General features: G+C 62.2%; 2 protein-coding genes and 1 non-coding gene across 3 annotated transcripts; all 3 read left to right on the top strand.

Moving 5' to 3' along the window:
- Positions 1-1,069: 1,069 nt before the first annotated feature.
- TMEM107 (transmembrane protein 107) lies at positions 1,070-5,095 on the top strand (the record flags this gene model as incomplete). The annotated part of the gene is made up of 5 exons (XM_069883186.1): positions 1,070-1,158; positions 2,880-2,947; positions 3,049-3,149; positions 3,841-3,937; positions 4,941-5,095. Coding segments are annotated over 5 exons (425 nt in total), but the record flags the coding sequence as incomplete, so codon positions are not given.
- A 353-nt stretch (positions 5,096-5,448) lies between these two features.
- Positions 5,449-5,585, top strand: LOC138735284 (U8 small nucleolar RNA). The gene has a single exon (XR_011339702.1). It is a non-coding gene; the product is annotated as a U8 small nucleolar RNA (small nucleolar RNA).
- Positions 5,586-6,888: 1,303 nt separating this feature from the next.
- On the top strand, positions 6,889-16,998 carry LOC138735282 (aurora kinase C-like). The gene is made up of 7 exons (XM_069883185.1): positions 6,889-7,200; positions 8,678-8,708; positions 9,335-9,389; positions 10,859-11,050; positions 11,612-11,750; positions 14,419-14,567; positions 16,587-16,998. The coding sequence occupies exons 1-7, from the start codon at positions 6,889-6,891 to the stop codon at positions 16,996-16,998; spliced, it is 1,290 nt and encodes a 429-aa protein (XP_069739286.1).
- Positions 16,999-18,044: the final 1,046 nt, after the last annotated feature.

Below are 18,044 nucleotides of genomic sequence, written 5' to 3'. Positions count from 1 at the left end.
CGGCAACGTGAGGCCTAGCGGCTGGCGCGAAGCCTGGGAGGGAGTTTTGGGGGGGGGGGAGGGATTTGAGGGGGATTGAGGGGGTCGAGGGGGGGGAGGAGCACTGGGGGGGGTCTCCTAGGGTGGGGGAGGGGCTAGGTTGTCTTTTTGGGGGTCCTTGTGGGTGGAGGGTAGGTTTGGGCCTCTCGGGGAGGGGGAGGAGGATTTGAGGGGGTCGAGGTCGGGAGGGGCACGGGGGGGGGTCTCCTAGGGTGGGGGAGGGGCGGGGTGTCTTTTTGGGGGGGTCCTTGGGCCTCTCGGGGGGGGGGGAGGAGGATTTGAGGGGGTCGAGGTGTGTGTGGGGGTCTCCTAGGGTGGGGGAGGGGCGAGGTGTCTTTTTGGGGGGGTCCTTGGTGGGGGAGGGGTAGGTTTGGGCCTCTCGGGGGGGGGAGGAGGGATTTGAGGGAGATTGAGGGGGTCGAGGTGTGGGGAGGGTCTCTAGGGTGGGGGAGGGGCTAGGTTGTCTTTTTGGGGGGGTCCTTGGTGGGTGGAGGGGTAGGTTTGGGCCTCTCGGGAGGGGGAGGAGGATTTGAGGGGGTCGAGGTCGGGGAGGGGCACGGGGGGGGGTCTCCTAGGGTGGGGGAGGGGCGGGGTGTCTTTTTGGGGGGGTCCTTGGGCCTCTCGGGGGGGGGGGAGGAGGATTTGAGGGGGTCGAGGTGTGTGTGGGGGGTCTCCTAGGGTGGGGGAGGGGCGAGGTGTCTTTTGGGGGGGTCCTTGGTGGGGGGAGGGGTAGGTTTGGGCCTCTCGGGGGGGGGGAGGAGGGATTTGAGGGAGATTGAGGGGGTCGAGGTGTGGGGAGGGGTCTCCTAGGGTGGGGGAGGGGCTAGGTTGTCTTTTTGGGGGGGTCTTTGGGTGGGGGAGGGGTAGATTTGGGCCTCTCAGGATTGGGGGGGGGGGTCAGAGTGGGGGAGGGGCTGGTTGGTGGTGTCTCTGAGTGGGGGAGGGGCGGGGTGGGGGGGTCAGGGACCCCCCCTCACAGCCCCCATCCCCCCACACCCCCTTTTTTCTCTGTGTCCCCCCCCCAAAAAAGGCGATGCCCCCCCCTCCGCCCTGATCCCCGCGCGGTTCCTGGTGCTGACGGCGCATCTGGTGCTGCTGCTGCAGGCGGCGCTGGCCACGGTGAGGAACACGCCACCACACGTGTGTTCACGCGTGTTCTCCCCCCTCCTCCCACCCCCACCCCTCCACCTGCCTCCCTTCCCCCCCTACATGGGGGTTTCCTGGGGTCCGCGTCCCCTCTGTGCCTGATCACACGCGTGTTTAGGCGTGTTCAGCCCTGGCCACACACGTCCACAGGCCTCCAGTCGTGCCCACGCGTGTTCCCACGCCTCCATTCATGTCCACACGTGTGTTCCCACGTCTCCATTCACGCCCACTTGTGTTCCCAGACCTTCATTCATCCCCACATGCATGTTCTCACGCCTCCATTCATGCCCACACGTGTTCCCACACTTCCATTCATTCCCATGCGTCCACACGCCTTTATTTACACTCACACGCGTGCTCCCACGCCTCCATTCATGCCCACATGTGTATTCCCATGCCTCCATTCATGTCCATGCATCCACACGCCTTTATTCACAGTCATGTGTGTGTTCCCACATTTCCATTCATACCCAAACATGTGTTCCCACACCTTCATTCATGCCCACACACGTGTTCCCACGTTTCCATTCATGCCCACACCTGTTCCCACGCCTCCATTCACGCCCACACACGTGTTCCCTCACCTCCATTCATGCTCACGCCTGTTCCCACATCTGCATTCATACCTACACACATGTTCCTACGCTTCCATTCACCCTCAGACGCATGTTCCCATGCCTCCATTCACACCCACACCTGTTCTCACGCCTCCGTTCACACCCACACATGTTCCCATGTTTCCATTCATACCTACACACATGTTCCCACGCCTCCATTCACCCTTAGATGCATGTTCCCATGCCTCCGTTCATGCCCACACCTGTTCCCACGCCTCCATTCATGCCCACACGCGTGTTCCCACGCCTCCATTCATGCCCACGTGTGTTCCCACGCCTCCATTGATGCCCACACCTGTTCCCACGCCTCCATTCATGCCCACATGTGTTCGCACGACCCCGTTCATGCCCACACGTGTTCCCACGCTTCCATTCACACCCACACCTGTTCCCACGCTTCCATTCACAACCACACACGTGTTCCCATGCCTCCATTCATGCTCACACCTGTTCCCACGCCTCCATTCATACCCCGACACATGTTCCTACGCCTCCATTCACTCTCAGATGCATGTTCCCACGCCTCCATTCATGCCCACGTGTGTTCCCACAACCCCATTCATGCTCACGCGTGTTTTCCCATGCCTCCATTCACACCCACACCTGTTCCCACGCTTCCATTCATGCCCAAATGTGTTTCCACAACCCCATTCATGCTCATGTGTGTTTTCCCACGACCCCATTCATGCTCACGCCTGTTCCCACGTCTCCATTCATGCCCACACACATGTTCCCATGCCTCCATTCACCCTTAGATGCATGTTCCCACGCCTCCATTCATGCCCGCATGTGTTCCCACGCCTCCATTCATGCCCGCGTGTGTTCCCACGCCTCCATTCATTCCCGTGCCTGTTCCCACGCCTCCATTCACACACACACACGTTCCCACACCTCCATTCACCCTCAGACGCGTTTTCCCACGCCTCCATTCACACCCACACTTGTTCCCACGCCTCCATTCATGCTCACGTGTATTCCCACGCCTCCATTCATGCTCACACGCGTGTTGCCACGCCTCCATTCATGCTCACATGCGTGTTCCCACGCCCCCATTCATGCCCACGCGTGTTTTCCCAGGCCCCCCACGTCCGAGCGTCGCTGCCCCCCGAGTTCACCCCCGAGGAGTTCGCCCACACTGAGCGGCTGTGAGTGCCCCCCCCGTCCCCCCACCCCAACCCCCACCTTGGGGGGGGGTCTCTCTGCCCCATAAGTGACCCCCCCACACCCTTTCTCTCTCCCCCCCCAGGTTGTGGGGCGCGCTGGGGGGGGCCCTGGGGCTGCTGGGGGTCGAGCTGGTCGGCTTCTTCGGGGGGGTCTCCATGTTCCACGTGGGGCAGGGGCTGCTCTGTATCCTTTGGGGGGGGGGTCCCCTAAAATTGGGGGGTGGGGGATCCTAAAATGAGGGGCGGGGGCTAAAATGGGGGGGGTAAAGTGGAGGGGGTTGAATTGGGGGGGGTAAAATGGGGGGGGAGTGATATGGGGGGGGCCTAAAAGGGGGGGCTCTAAAGTGAGGGGGTTTGAAATGGGGTCCCTAAAATTGGGGGGGGCTAAAATGGGGGGGGATAAAGTGGGGGGGTTGGATTGAGGGGGGTAAAATGGGGGGGGAGTGAAATGGGGGGTCCCTAAAATGGGGGGGGGGCTCTAAAGTGGGGGGGGGGGATAAAAAGGGGGGGGTTGGATGGGGGGGGTAAAATGGGGGGGGAGTGAAATGGGGGGTCCCTAAAATGGGGGGGGGGCTCTAAACTGGGGGGGTCCCTATTTTTTTAGGGGGAGGTCTGTGGGTTCAGGGGGTCCTGGGGGGGTCCCTAAAATGGGGGGGGGCTCTAAACTGGGGGGGTCCCTATTTTTTTAGGGGGAGGTCTGTGGGTTCAGGGGGTCCTGGGGGGGTCCCTAAAATGGGGGGGGGGCTCTAAACTGGGGGGGTCCCTATTTTTTTAGGGGGGGTCTGTGGGTTCAGGGGGTTCTGGGGGTGTCCCGGGGGGGTCTCTCGGGGTTCCCCCCCCCCTCGTTGTGCCCTTGACCCCCCCCCCCCCCCCAGCGCTGGTGTCGCACGCGGGGGCCGCGCTGACCCTGAGCCTGGGCTGGAGCGAGGCCTGGGGGCTCCCCGCCTTCTGCTGGCAACTGGGGCTCTGCAGGTGACCCACTGGGAGGACTGGGAGGGACTGGGAGGGACTGGGAGGCACTGGGAGGGGACTGGGAGGGGACTGGGAGGCACTGGGAGGGACTGGGAGGGGACTGGGAGGGGACTGGGAGGCACTGGGACCCCTCTTCTCCCGTCCTGGGGGGAGCTGGGGGGGAACCGGAGCCTTTCTCCTCCTGCCAACTGGTGGAAACTGGTGCCTTTCTACCCTGTACTGGTGGAAACTGGTGCCTACTGGGGCCCTACTGGTTCACACTGGTGGAAACTGGTGCCGGTCTCCTTCATACTGGTGGAAACTGGTGCCTACTGGTGCCTGTCTCCTCCGTACTGGTGGAAACTGGTGCCTACTGGTGCCGGTCTCCTTCATACTGGTGGAAACTGGTGCCTACTGGTGCCTGTCTCCTCCGTACTGGTGGAAACTGGTGCCTGCTGGTGCCGGTCTCCTTCATACTGGTGGAAACTGGTGCCTACTGGTGCCCTACTGGTTCCCACTGGTGCCTACTGGGGCTGGTCTCCTCCCTACTGGTGGAAACTGGTGCCTACTGGTGCCTACTGGTTCACACTGGTGGAAACTGGTGCCGGTCTCCTCCATACTGGTGGAAACTGGTGCCTACTGGGGCCCTACTGGTTCATACTGGTGGAAACTGGGGCTGGTCTCCTTCATACTGGTGCAAACTGGTGCCTACTGGCACCCTACTGCTTCACACTGGTGGAAACTGGGGGCTTTCTCCTCTCTACTGGTGCAAACTGGTGCCTACTGGTGCCGGTCTCCTCCGTACTGGTGGAAACTGGTGCCTACTGGTGCCTGTCTCCTTCATACTGGTGGGAACTGGTGCCTGTTTCCCTTGTACTGGTGCCCTACTGGTGGAAACTGGTGCCTCCGGGCGCCTTTCTCCCCCCCCGGCTCATCTAAGCTGGTGCCTACTGGTCTAAACTGGTCCATACTGGTCCATACTGGTCCATACTGGTGCGCTGACCCCCCCCTCCTCTCTCCCCAGCCTCCCCCCCGCCCTCTCCGAGCTGCTCCTCATCGTCTCCCTGCTCTGCTGGAAGCGAAAAGGCCTCTGAGGACCCCCCCGCCCCCCCCCCCTTTTCCCTTTTTTTTCTTCCAATTTCCTTGGATTTTTCCCAAATTCCCTCGTTTTTCCCCCAAATTCCCTCAATAAAGATTTTGGCGCGAAAACCTTTCCCGCCTCCGCGGGTTTTGGCGCGCAAACCTTTCCCGCCTCCGCGGGTTTTGGCGCGCAAAACCTTCCCGCCCTGCGTAGCGTGGCGCGCGGCGGGGAGGCGGCCGTATGCAAATGAGCGCCGCGGGGCACGCTGGGTAGAGATAACGGGGGGTAAAAAGGGGAGCGAAGGGGAAACGGAGGGGGGGAGCGGGGTGGGATTTGGGGGGGCAGGTGGGGGGGGCTGTGGGGGTGATGTGAAGGGGGTTTTTGGGGGGGTCGCTGTGATAACGAAAGGGGTGGGGCGGGGTGACCCCCCCAAAGGAGGGAGACGCCATTATCGTCAGTGAGGTATATCCTGACCTGGCCGCTTCCGGGCGGGCAGCACGTGATGAGGAGAGCGTGATGAGTGCGTGATTACGTCACTGAGGGAAAGGGCGGGAAACGCAACGCCCGCCCTTTCCGGCTCGCTCTGATAGCTGCCCGCCCGGTCACGTGGGGAGGGGGGTGTCACGTGGTTCATGTGCATCAATGGGGCGTGGGAAGGGCTAGTGTCACGTGGTTTAGGCCACGCCCCTTAGAGGGGGTTGAATGGAGCGGCCGTGGGGTCACGTGGTGGAGGCCCCCGAGTTGTGAATGGGGGTTCCGTGGTCACGTGAGCGCGCGGTGAGTGTGCGAGGGGGGCCTGCGGCTCCTTACTGGTGTAAACTGGTGCTTACTGGGGGCCTTCCTCACCCGTACTGGTGCAAACTGGTGTCCTACTGGTGCACACTGGTGCCTGCTGGGGCCTTCCTCACCTGTACTGGTGCAAACTGGTGTCCTACTGGTGTCTCTCTCCCCTGTACTGGTGTAAACTGGTGCCTACTGGTGCCTCTCTCCCCTGTACTGGTGCAAACTGGTGCCTACTGGTGCCTCTCTCCCCTGTACTGGTGCACACTGGTGCCTACTGGTGCCTCTCTCCCCTGTACTGGTATAAACTGGTGCCTACTGGTGCCTCTCTCCCCTGTACTGGTGCACACTGGTGCCTACTGGTGCCTCTCTCCCCTGTACTGGTGCAAACTGGTGCCTACTGGTGCCTCTCTCCCCTGTACTGGTGCACACTGGTGCCTACTGGTGCCTCTCTCCCCTGTACTGGTATAAACTGGTGCCTACTGGTGCCTCTCTCCCCTGTACTGGTGCACACTGGTGCCTACTGGTGCCTCTCTCCCCTGTACTGGTGCAAACTGGTGCCTACTGGTGCCTCTCTCCCCTGTACTGGTGCACACTGGTGCCTACTGGGGCCTCTCTCCCCTGTACTGGTGCAAACTGGTGCCTACTGGTGCCTCTCTCCCCTGTACTGGTGCAAACTGGTGCCTACTGGGGCCTCTCTCCCCTGTACTGGTGTAAACTGGTGCCTACTGGAGCCTTTCTCCTCCCTACTGGTGTCCTACTGGTTCATACTGGTGTAAACTGGTGCCTAGTCTTGCTATACTGGTGCTTACTGGTGCCTGTCTCCTCCCTACTGGTGCGAACTGGTGCATACTGGTGCCCTACTGGTTCATCCGGGTGCAAACTGGTGTTCTGCTCCTCCAAACTGGTACAAACTGGTGCCTACTGGAGCCTTTCCCCTCCTTACTGGTGGAAACTGGTGCCCTACTGGTCCATACTGGTGCCTACTGGTGCTCTGCTGGCTCCAACTGGTGCCCTACTGGTCCATACTGGTGCAAACTGGTGCTCTACTGGCTCCAACTGGTGTCCTACTGGTTCATACTGGTGCAAACTGGTGCAAGGTGTTGCCTTGATGGTCCCTACTGGCATCCTACTGGTCCATACTGGTGCCTACTGGTCCATACTGGCGCCTACTGGTGCTCTGCTGGCTCCAACTGGTGTCCTACTGGTCCATACTGGTGCCTACTGGTCCATACTGGTGCAAACTGGTGCTCTGCTGGCTCCAACTGGTGTCCTACTGGTCCATACTGGTGCCTACTGGTCCATACTGGCACCTACTGGTGCTCTGCTGGCTCCGACTGGTGTCCTACTGGTCCATACTGGTGTCCTACTGGTCCATACTGGTGCCTACTGGTGCGAGGCGCTGCTCTATTGGTTCATACTGGTGCATCCGGGTCCCCGCGCCGCTCGCCAGGCCACGCCCCCTCCATATAAGGAGCTCAGGCCACGCCCCTTTCGCGCCGCAGCCAATCAGCGCCGTCATCACGCCCCTTCCATATAAGGAAATTAAGCCACGCCCCCTCAGCCCCGTGGGTCACGCCCCCTCCTCATAAGGCGCGGAGGCCACGCCCCCTCCCAAACGGCCGCTCCCGTTCTCGCGAGAGCGCGGGGGGCGTGGCCAGCGGGCGGAACCAATGGGAGCGCGAGGCGGGGGGGCGGGGCCGAGGTTTGAAACGCGGGCGCGGGGAGCGGGGGGGAGGGGCGGAGAGAGAGGAGCGAGGCCTGAGGGGAAGGTGAGGGGGGTATAGAGGGGGGTATAGAGGGATATAGGGGGGGCCTGAGGGGGTATAGAGGGGTTTGGGGGGGTATAGAGGGATATAGGGGGGTCTGAGGGGGTATAGAGGGGTTTGGGGGGGTATAGAGGGATATAGGGGGGTCTGAGGGGGTATAGAGGGGTTTGGGGGGGGTATAGGGGGATATAGAGGGATATAGAGGGGTTTGGGGGGGTATAGAGGGATATAGGGGGGGCCTGAGGGGGTATAGAGGGGTTTGGGGGGGGTATAGAGGGATATAGAGGGGTTTGTGGGGGTATAGAGGGATATAGGGGGGGCCTGAGGGGGTATAGAGGGGTTTGGGGGGGTATAGAGGGATATAGGGGGGGCCTGAGGGGGTATAGAGGGGTTTGGGGGGGGTATAGGGGGATATAGAGGGGTTTGGGGGGGTACAGAGGGATATAGGGGGGGCCTGAGGGGGTATAGAGGGGTTTGGGGGGGTATAGAGGGATATAGGGGGGGCCTGAGGGGGTATAGAGGGGTTTGTGGGGGGTATAGGGGGATATAGAGGGATATAGAGGGGTTTGTGGGGGTATAGAGGGATATAGGGGGGGCCTGAGGGGGTATAGAGGGGTTTGGGGGGGGTATAGAGGGATATAGGGGGGGCCTGAGGGGGCATAGAGGGGTTTGGGGGGGGTATAGGGGGATATAGAGGGATATAGAGGGGTTTGGGGTGGGCATAGAGGGATATAGGGGGGGCCTGAGGGGGTATAGAGGGGTTTGGGGGGGGTATAGGGGGATATAGAGGGATATAGAGGGGTTTGTGGGGGTATAGAGGGATATAGGGGGGGCCTGAGGGGGTATAGAGGGGTTTGGGGGCGGTATAGAGGGATATTGAGGGGTTTGGGGGGGTATGGAGGGATATAGGGGGGTCTGAGGGGGTATAGAGGGGGTTTGGCGGGGTGTAGAGGGATATAGGGAGGGCCTGAGGGGGGGTATAGAGGGATATAGGGGGGGTCTGAGGGGATATAGGGGGGGTCTGGGGGGGTATGGAGGGATATAGGGGGTGTTTGGGGGGGTATAGGGGGGGTCTGGGGGCGTATAGAGGGATATAGGGCCCCCCCTTAACCCTTTTTTCCCCCCCCCCAGGATGTCTCAGAAGGAGAACGTGGACCCCAAGGTGTGTTGGGGGGGGGGGGGGGTCTTTGAGGTTCCCCCCCCCACTATTTCTTGGGGGGGTGGGGGGGTATTTTTTGGGGGGGGGGGGGTCACCTATAGAGACACCTATAGAGACTCCCCCCCCTCCTCATTCCCCTCACAGTGTGGGGCGCTGCCCCCCCCGGGACACCGTAAGGACCCCCCCAATTCCGAGACCCCCCCAAAAGGGGGTGGGAGAGCTGGGAACCTGCCAGGTGGGGGGGGGCAAATTGGGGGGGGTAAAAAGGGGGTGGGGGGCAAAATGGGGGGGTAAAAAGGGGGTGGGGGGGTAAAAAGGGGGTGGGGGGCAAAATGGGGGGTAAAAAGGGGGTGGGGGGTGAATTGGGGGGGTTAAAAGGGGGTGGGGGGGTAAAATGGGGGGTAAAAAGGGGGTGGGGGGCAAAATGGGGGGTTAAAAAGGGGGTGGGGGGGTAAACTGGGGGGTTAAGAGGGGGTGGGGGGGTCCCAAACGTGGGGTCAGGGGGTAAAAATGGGATGGGAGGGGGGCAAATAGGGGTTGGGGGGGCAAATAGGGGGGTTCTGACCCCCCCAGGGTGGTTTTGGGGTGCTGCCCCCCCCCCTTTTTTTACCTCCCCCCCCCCCCCCCAGGCACAGGCCGGGTCCCCCTGGAGCTCTGCGGCCCCCCCGCCCCCCCCCTGCAGCCGTGAGTTTGGGGGGGGGGGCAAAAAGGGGGGGTCCTGGGGACTTTGGGGACAAGGGGGGAGGTCTTGGGGACTTTGGGGACAAGGGGGGGTCCCCAAGCCCCTTTGAGTCACATTTGGGGGGGTCCTGATGACTTAGAGTGACAAGGGGGGGTCCCAGAGCTCGGGGGTGACAAGGGGGGGGGGGTCCTGGTGACCCCAAGGGTGACAAGGGGGGGGGTCCTGGTGACCCCAAGGGTGACAAGGGGGGGTCTTGATGACTTAGGGTGACAAGGGGGGGTCCCCAAGCCCCTTTGAGTCACATTTGGGGGGGTCCTGATGACCTAGAGTGACAAGGGGGGGTGTCCAGGAGACCCCAGGGGTGACAAGGGGGGGGTCCAGGACCCCAGGGGTGACAAGGGGGGTGTCCAGGACCCCAAGGGTGACAAGAGGGGGGTCCAGGACCCCAGATGTGACAAGGGGGGGGTCTCCAAGCCCCTTTGAGTCACATTTAGGGGGGTCCTGATGAATTAGAGTGACAAGGGGGGGTGTCCAGGAGACCCCAGGGGTGACAAGGGGGGTGTCCAGGAGACCCCAGGGGTGACAAGGGGGGTGTCCAGGACCCCAAGGGTGACAAGAGGGGGGACCAGGACCCCAGATGTGACAAGGGGGGGGGTCTCCAAGCCCCTTTGAGTCACATTTGGGGGGGTCCTGATGAATTAGAGTGACAAGGGGGGGTGTCCAGGAGACCCCAGGGGTGACAAGGGGGGGTCCAGGACCCCAGGGCTGACAAGGGGGGTGTCCAGGAGACCCCAGGGGTGACAAGGGGGGTGTCCAGGAGACCCCAGGGCTGACAAGGGGGGTGTCCAGGAGACCCCAGGGGTGACAAGGGGGGGGTCCAGGACCCCAGGGGTGACAAGGGGGGGGTCTCCAAGCCCCTTTGAGTCACATTTGGGGGGGTCCTGATGAATTAGAGTGACAAGGGGGGGTGTCCAGGAGACCCCAGGGGTGACAAGGGGGGTGTCCAGGACCCCAAGGGTGACAAGAGGGGGGACCAGGACCCCAGATGTGACAAGGGGGGGGGTCTCCAAGCCCCTTTGAGTCACATTTGGGGGGGTCCTGATGAATTAGAGTGACAAGGGGGGGTGTCCAGGAGACCCCAGGGGTGACAAGGGGGGTGTCCAGGAGACCCCAGGGGTGACAAGGGGGGGTGTCCAGGACCCCAAGGGTGACAAGAGGGGGGTCCAGGACCCCAGATGTGACAAGGGGGGGGTCTCCAAGCCCCTTTGAGTCACATTTAGGGGGGTCCTGATGAATTAGAGTGACAAGGGGGGGTGTCCAGGAGACCCCAGGGGTGACAAGGGGGGGGTCCAGGAGACCCCAGGGGTGACAAGGGGGGTGTCCAGGACCCCAAGGGTGACAAGAGGGGGGTCCAGGACCCCAGAGGTGACAATGGGGGGGTCGTACCCCCCCGTGTGCCCCCCCCCCCCAGGCGCTCGTTCTCGCTGGAGGATTTCGAGGTGGGGCGGCCGCTGGGCAAGGGGAAGTTCGGGAACGTGTACCTGGCCCGGGAGCGGGGGTCCCGCTTCCTCGTGGCCCTCAAGGTGCTCTTCAAGAGCCAAGTGGAGAAGGAGGGCGTGGAGCACCAGCTGCGGCGCGAGATCGAGATCCAGGCCCACCTGAGGTACTGGGGGCACTGGGAGGGAGTTGGGGGGCACTGGGAGGGAGTTGGGGGGCACTGGGAGGGAGTTGGGGGGCACTGGGAGGGAGTTGGGGGGCACTGGGAGGCACTGGGAGGGAGTTGGGAGGCACTGGGAGGGAGTTGGGGGGCACTGGGAGGGAGTTAGGGGGCACTGGGAGGGAGTTGGGGGGCACTGGGAGGGAGTTGGGGGCACTGGGAGGCACTGGGAGGGAGTTGGGGGGCACTGGGAGGGAGTTGGGGGGCACTGGGAGGGACTGGGAGGGAGTTGGGGGCACTGGGAGGGAGTTGGGGGGCACTGGGAGACACTGGGAGGGAGTTGGGGGGCCCTGGGAGGGAGTTGGGGGGCACTGGGAGGCACTGGGAGTTACTGGGAGGAACTGGGAGCGATGGGGGGGGGTCCCAGTAACCCCTTGGGTGACAGTGGTGGGGGTGTCCTGGACCCCAGTAGGTGATACTGGGGATACTGGGGTTATACTGGGGATACTGGGGGGGGGTCCCAGAAGGGGGGGGGTCTCACCCCTGTACCCCCCCCCCCACCCCCAGACACCCCAATATCCTCCGGCTCTACAATTATTTCCACGACCGGCGCCGCGTCTTCCTCATCCTCGAGTTTGCGCCGCGGGGGGAGCTCTACAAGGAGCTGCAGCGCTGCCGCCGCCTCGACGCGCCCCGCACCGCCACGGTGGGCCCCCCAAAAGCCCCTGAACCCCAAAACCCCCCTGTACACCCCAAAAAACGGGACCCCGCACCCCAAAACAGGTACCCAAACACCCTGCCCCCCCCCCGCCTTGGTGAACAATAGTCACCACCCTGAACCCAAATTCCCCCAACGCCAAAAATGGAACAGCCCAAGCCCCTCTGAACCCCAAAAATGGGGTGTCCTGACCCCCCTGAACCCCAAAACCCCCCTGTACACCCCAAAAAACGGGACCCCGCACCCCTAAACAGGCACCCAAATACTCTGCCCCCCCACCCCAATGCAACGTAGTCAGCACACTGAACCCCCAAATCCCCCGAACCCCGAAAATGGAACAGCCCAAGCCCCTCTGAACCCCAAAAATGGGGTGTCCTGACTCCCCTGAACCCCAAAACCCCCCTGTACACCCCAAAAAATGGGACCCCGGACCCCAAAAGAGGCACCCAAACACCTTGCCCCCCAACCTTGGTGCCAAGTAGTCACCACCCTGAACTCCAAAATCCCCCCAACCCCAAAAATGGAACAGCCCGAGCCCCCTGAACCCCAAAAATGGGGTGTCCTGACCCCCCTGAACCCCAAAACCCCCCTGTACACCCCAAAAAAGGGGACCCCGGACCCCAAAACAGGCACCCAAACACTCTGCCCCCCCACCCCAATGCAACGTAGTCAGCACACTGAACCCCAAAAACTCCCAAACCCCAAAAATGGAACAGCCCAAGCCCCCGAACCCCAAAAATGGGGTGTCCTGGCCCCCCTGAACCCCAAAACCCCCCTGTACGCCCCAATAAATGGGACCCCAAACCCCAAAAGAGGCACCCAAACACCTTGCCCCCCCACCATGAAGCGCAACGATAGGCACCCTGAACCCCAAAACCTCCTGAACCCCTAAAATTGAAATACCCTGAAGCCCTGAACCCCAAAAATGGGGTGTCCTGACCCCCCCCTGAACCCCAAAACCCCGCTGTACACCCCAAAAAATGGGACCCCGGACCCCAGAACAGGCACCCAAACACCTTGCCCCCCCACCTTGGTGCCAAATAGTCACCACCCTGAACTCCAAAATCCCCCCAACCCCAAAAATGGAACAGCCCGAGCCCCCTGAACCCCAAAAATGGGGTGTCCTGACCCCCCTGAACCCCAAAACCCCCCTGTACACCCCAAAAAAGGGGACCCCGGACCCCAAAACAGGCACCCAAATACTCTGCCCCCCCACCCCAATGCAACGTAGTCAGCACACTGAACCCCAAAATCCCCTGAACCCCGAAAATGGAACAGCCCAAGCTCCTCTGAACCCCAAGAATACGGTGTCCTGACCCCCCCGAACCCCAAAACCCCCCTGTACACCCCAAAAAATGGGACCCCGGACCCCAAAACAGGCACCCAAACACCCTGCCCCCCCCTTGATGCACAATAGTCACCACCCTGAACCCCAAAATCCCCCCAACCCCACAAATGGAACAGCCCGAGCCCCCTGAACCCCAAAAATGGGGTGTCCTGGCCCCCCTGAACCCCAAAACCCCCCTGTACACCCCAAAAAACGGGACCCCAAACCCCAAAACAGGCACCCAAACACCTTGCCCCCCCCACTTTGAAGCGCTATGATAGGCAGCCTAAACCCCAAAACCTCCTGAACCCCTAAAAATGGAATATCCTGAAGCCCTGAACCCCAAAAATGGGGTGTCCCGACCCCCTGAACCCCCAAACCCCCCTGTACACCCCAAAAAATGGGACCCCAAACCCCAAAACAGGCACCCCCAAACTCCTGAACCCCCCAAATGGAGCACCCCCTGTGCAATGCAGGGGGGACTTCAGGGGTTTTGGGGGGGGGCCTAAAGGATTTGAGGGGGACCCCTGGCTTTGAGGGGGACCCTGGGAGGGATTTTGGGGTCCCCCCTCCCTTTTGGGGTGCCCTGAGCCCCCTTTTTCCCCCTGGAAGTGCTTGAAGCGCTGCCTCCCCCTGCTCCATGAGGGGCCGCGGAGGGGACTTATGAGATTTTAGGGGGGCCCTAAAGGATTTTGGGGGGCCCTAAAGGATTTTGAAGGGCCCTAAAGGATTTTGGGGGGACCCTGGGAGGGATTTTGGGGTCCCCCCTCCCTTTTGGGGTGCCCTGAGCCCCCTTTTTCCCCCTGGAAGTGCTTGAAGAGCTGCCTCCCCCTGCTCCACGAGGGGCCGCGGAGGGGACTTATGAGATTTTAGGGGGGCCCTAAAGGATTTTGGGGGGCCCTAAAGGATTTTGGGGGGACCCTGGGGGGGATTTTGGGGTCCCGCCTCCCTTTTGGGTTGCCATGAGCCCCCTTTTTCCCCCTGGAAGTGCTTGAAGAGCTGCCTCCCCCTGCTCCATGAGGGGCCGCGGAGGGGACTTGTGAGATTTTAGGGGGGCCCTAAAGGATTTTGGGGGGCCCTAAAGGATTTTGAAGGGCCCTAAAGGATTTTGGGGGGGCCCTGGGAGGGATTTTGGGGTCCCCCCTCCCTTTTGGGGTGCCCTGAGCCCCCTTTTTCCCCCTGGAAGTGCTTGAAGAGCTGCCTCCCCCTGCTCCATGAAGGGACGCGGAGGGGACTTATGAGGTTTTAGGGGTCCGGGGGTGGGTTTTGGGGTGCCCTGACCCCCCCCCCCCCCCCCCTTTTTTTTTTTTTGGGGTCCCCCCCCCGAAGCTGATGGAGGAGCTGGCGGACGCCCTGCTCTACTGCCACGAGCGCAAAGTCATTCACCGCGACATCAAACCCGAGAACCTGCTGCTCGGCTTCAAGGGGGAGCTGAAAATCGCCGACTTCGGCTGGTCCGTGCACGCCCCCTCGCTGAGGTGAGATGGGGGGGGGCTATGGGGGGGCTATGGGGCTATGGGGGGAGCTATGGGGCAGCTATGGGGCTGGGGGGGAGCTATGGGGCAGCTATGGGGCTGGGGGGGGGCTATGGGGCAGCTATGGGGCTATGGGGGGGGCTATGGGGCAGCTATGGGGCTGGGGGGGGCTATGGGACAGCTATGGGGCTGGGGGGGATCTGTGGGGCTGGAGGGAGCTCAGTGCACTGGGATCTATGGGGCTGGGGGGGATCTATGGGGCTGAGAGGAATCTATGGGGCTGGGTGGAGCTCAGTGCACTGGGATCTATGGGGCTGAGTGGGATCTATGGGGCTGAAGAGCATCTATGGGGCTGGGGGGAGCTCAGTGCACTGGGATCTATGGGGCTGAGAGGGATCTATGGGGCTGAAGAGCATCTATGGGGCTGGGGGGAGCTCAGTGCAATGGGATCTATGGGGCTGGGGGGGATCTATGGGGCTGGAGAGGATCTATGAGGCTGGGTGGAGCTCAGTGCACTGGGATCTATGGGGCTGGGGGGGGATCTATGGGGCTGGGGGGCATCTATGGGGCTGGGGGGGGCTCAGTGCACTGGGATCTATGGGGCTGAGAGGGATCTATGGGGCTGGGGGGAGCTCAGTGCACTGGGATCTATGGGGCTGGGGGGGATCTATGGGGCTGAGAGGAATCTATGGGGCTGGGGGGAGCTCAGTGCAATGGGACCTATGGGGCTGAGAGGGATCTATGGGGCTTGGGGGGGATCTATGGGGCTGGGGGGGGATCTATGGGGCTGAAGAGCATCTATGGGGCTGGGGGGAGCTCAGTGCAATGGGATCTGTGGGGCTGGGGGGGATCTATGGGGCTGGGGGGGATCTATGGGGCAGCTATGGGGCTGGGGGGGGATCTATGGGGCTTGGGGGGGATCTATGGGGCTGGGGGGGATCTATGGGGCTGGGGGGGATCTATGGGGCTGAGAGGGATCTATGGGGCTGGGGGGGATCTATGGGGCTGAGAGGGATCTATGGGGCTGGGGGGGATCTATGGGCCTGGGGGGAATCTATGGGGCTGGGGGGAATCTATGGGGCTGGGGGGGATCTATGGGGCTGGGGGGCATCTATGGGGCTTGGGGGGGATCTATGGGGCTGGGGGGGATCTATGGGGCTTGGGGGGGATCTATGGGGCTGGGGGGGATCTATGGGGCTTGGGGGGGATCTATGGGGCTGGGGGGGATCTATGGGGCTGGGGGGATCTATGGGGCTGGGGGGAGCTCAGTGCACTGGGATCTATGGGGCTGGGGGGATCTATGGGGCTGAGAGGAATCTATGGGGCTGGGGGGAGCTCAGTGCAATGGGATCTATGGGGCTGAGAGGGATCTATGGGGCTTGGGGGGGATCTATGGGGCTGGGGGGGGATCTATGGGGCTGAAGAGCATCTATGGGGCTGGGGGGAGCTCAGTGCAATGGGATCTATGGGGCTGGGGGGGATCTATGGGGCTGGAGGGAGCTCAGTGCACTGGGATCTGTGGGGCTGGGGGGGATCTATGGGGCTGGAGGGTGCTCAATGCACTGGGATCTATGGGGCTGAGAGGAATCTATGGGGCTGGGGGGAGCTCAGTGCACTGGGATCTATGGGGCTGAGAGGGATCTATGGGGCTGAAGAGCATCTATGGGGCTGGGGGGAGCTCAGTGCACTGGGATCTATGGGGCTGGGGGGGGATCTATGGGGCTGGGGGGCATCTATGGGGCTGGGGGGGGCTCAGTGCACTGGGATCTATGGGGCTGAGAGGGATCTATGGGGCTTGGGGGGGATCTATGGGGCTGGGGGGGGATCTATGGGGCTGAAGAGCATCTATGGGGCTGGGGGGAGCTCAGTGCAATGGGATCTGTGGGGCTGGGGGGGATCTATGGGGCTGGGGGGGATCTATGGGGCAGCTATGGGGCTGGGGGGGATCTATGGGGCAGCTATGGGGCCGGGGGCACTTGGGGGGGCCGCTATGGGTCTCGGGGTCCCCCCCCCCCCCCCCAGGCGTCGGACGCTGTGCGGGACCCTGGATTACCTGCCCCCCGAGATGGTGGAGGGGCAGCCCCACGACGAGAAGGTCGATCTCTGGTGCCTCGGGGTCCTCTGCTTCGAGCTGCTGGCCGGCCACCCCCCCTTCGAGAGCCCCTCGCACGCCGAGACCTATCGCCGCATCACCAAGGTGGGGGGGGGACACCCCAAAAATCCAACCCCCCCACCCCTGAACCCCAAAAAAACCCCCCCGGACACCCCAAAAAAACAACCTCCCCCCTCCTCCCCAAGCCATACGGAGACCTCCAATCCCCTCCCAAACCCCCTTCTCAACCCCCCCCCATTGCACCCCAAAAACTTGGGACCCCCCTATTTATTGGACCCCCCCCCTCAGGACCTGCCTGAACCCCAAAAAACATCCCCCTGAACCCCAAAAACCCCCCCCGGACACCCCAAAAAAACCAACCTCCCCCCCTCCCCAAGCCGTAGGGAGCCCTCAAATTCCACCCCAAGCCTCACTTCCCCAACCCCCCCCATTGCACCCCAAAAAACTAGGACCCCCCCCCTATTTATTAGACCCCCCCTCAGGACCCACCTGAACCCCAAAAAACCTCCCCCTGAACCCCAAAAAACCCCCCCGGACACCCCAAAAAAAACCATCCTCCCCCCCCCTCCCCAAGCTGCAGGGAGCCCTCAAATCCCACCCCAACCCCCCCAAACCCCCTTCCCAGCCCCCCCCCATTGCACCCCAAAAAACTTGTGACCCCCCTATTTATTGGAACCCCCCTCAGGACCCTCCTGAAACCCCAAAAAACATCCACCTGAACCCCAAAAAACCCCCCTGGACACCCCAAAAAAACCAACCTCCCCCCCCCCCCCAAGCCATACGGAGACCTCCAATCCCACCCCAAACCCCCTTCTCAACCCCCCCCCTTGCACCCCAAAAAACTTGGGGACCCCCCCCTATTTATTGGAGCACCCCCTCAGGATCCGCCTGAACCCCAAAATCCTCCCCCTGAACCCCAAAAACCCCCCGGACACCCCAAAAAAACCAACCTCCCCCCCCTCCCCAAGCTGAAGGGAGCCCTCAAAATCCCCTCCCAAACCCCCTTCTCAACCTCCCCGTTGCACCTCAAAAAACTTGGGACCCCCCTATTTATTGGACCCCCCCCCTCAGGACCTGCCTGAACCCCAAAAAACCTCCCCCTGAACCCCAAAAAACCCCCCGGACACCCCAAAAAAAAACAACCTCCCCCCCCTCCCCAAGCGATAGGGAGCTCTCAAATCTCATCCCAACCCCCCCAAACCTCCTTCCCAGCCCCACCCATTGCACCCCAAAAATCTTGGGACACCCCCTATTTATTAGCCCCCCCCTCTCAGGACCTGCCTGAAACCCCAAAAACATCCACCTGAACCCCAAAAAACCCCCCCGGACACCCCAAAAAAACCAACCTCCCCCCCCCTCCCAGCAAG

The sequence above is a fragment of the Phaenicophaeus curvirostris genome, unplaced genomic scaffold (assembly GCF_032191515.1).
Source record: "Phaenicophaeus curvirostris isolate KB17595 unplaced genomic scaffold, BPBGC_Pcur_1.0 scaffold_669, whole genome shotgun sequence".
NCBI lineage: Eukaryota > Metazoa > Chordata > Aves > Cuculiformes > Cuculidae > Phaenicophaeus > Phaenicophaeus curvirostris.
Note: the sequence above shows the minus strand (reverse complement) of the source record. Positions and strands in the feature narration are given on the sequence as shown.

Bases quoted from the DNA above. Each gene is read 5' to 3' on its own strand.
- LOC138735282 (XM_069883185.1), top strand. From the start codon at position 6,889: ATGGTCCCTACTGGCATCCTACTGGTCCATACTGGTGCCTACTGGTCC. The intron at 11,751-14,418 runs GTGGGCCCCCCA...CCCCCCCCGAAG, and splicing joins ACGCGCCCCGCACCGCCACG to CTGATGGAGGAGCTGGCGGA. The intron at 14,568-16,586 runs GTGAGATGGGGG...CCCCCCCCCCAG, and splicing joins GTGCACGCCCCCTCGCTGAG to GCGTCGGACGCTGTGCGGGA.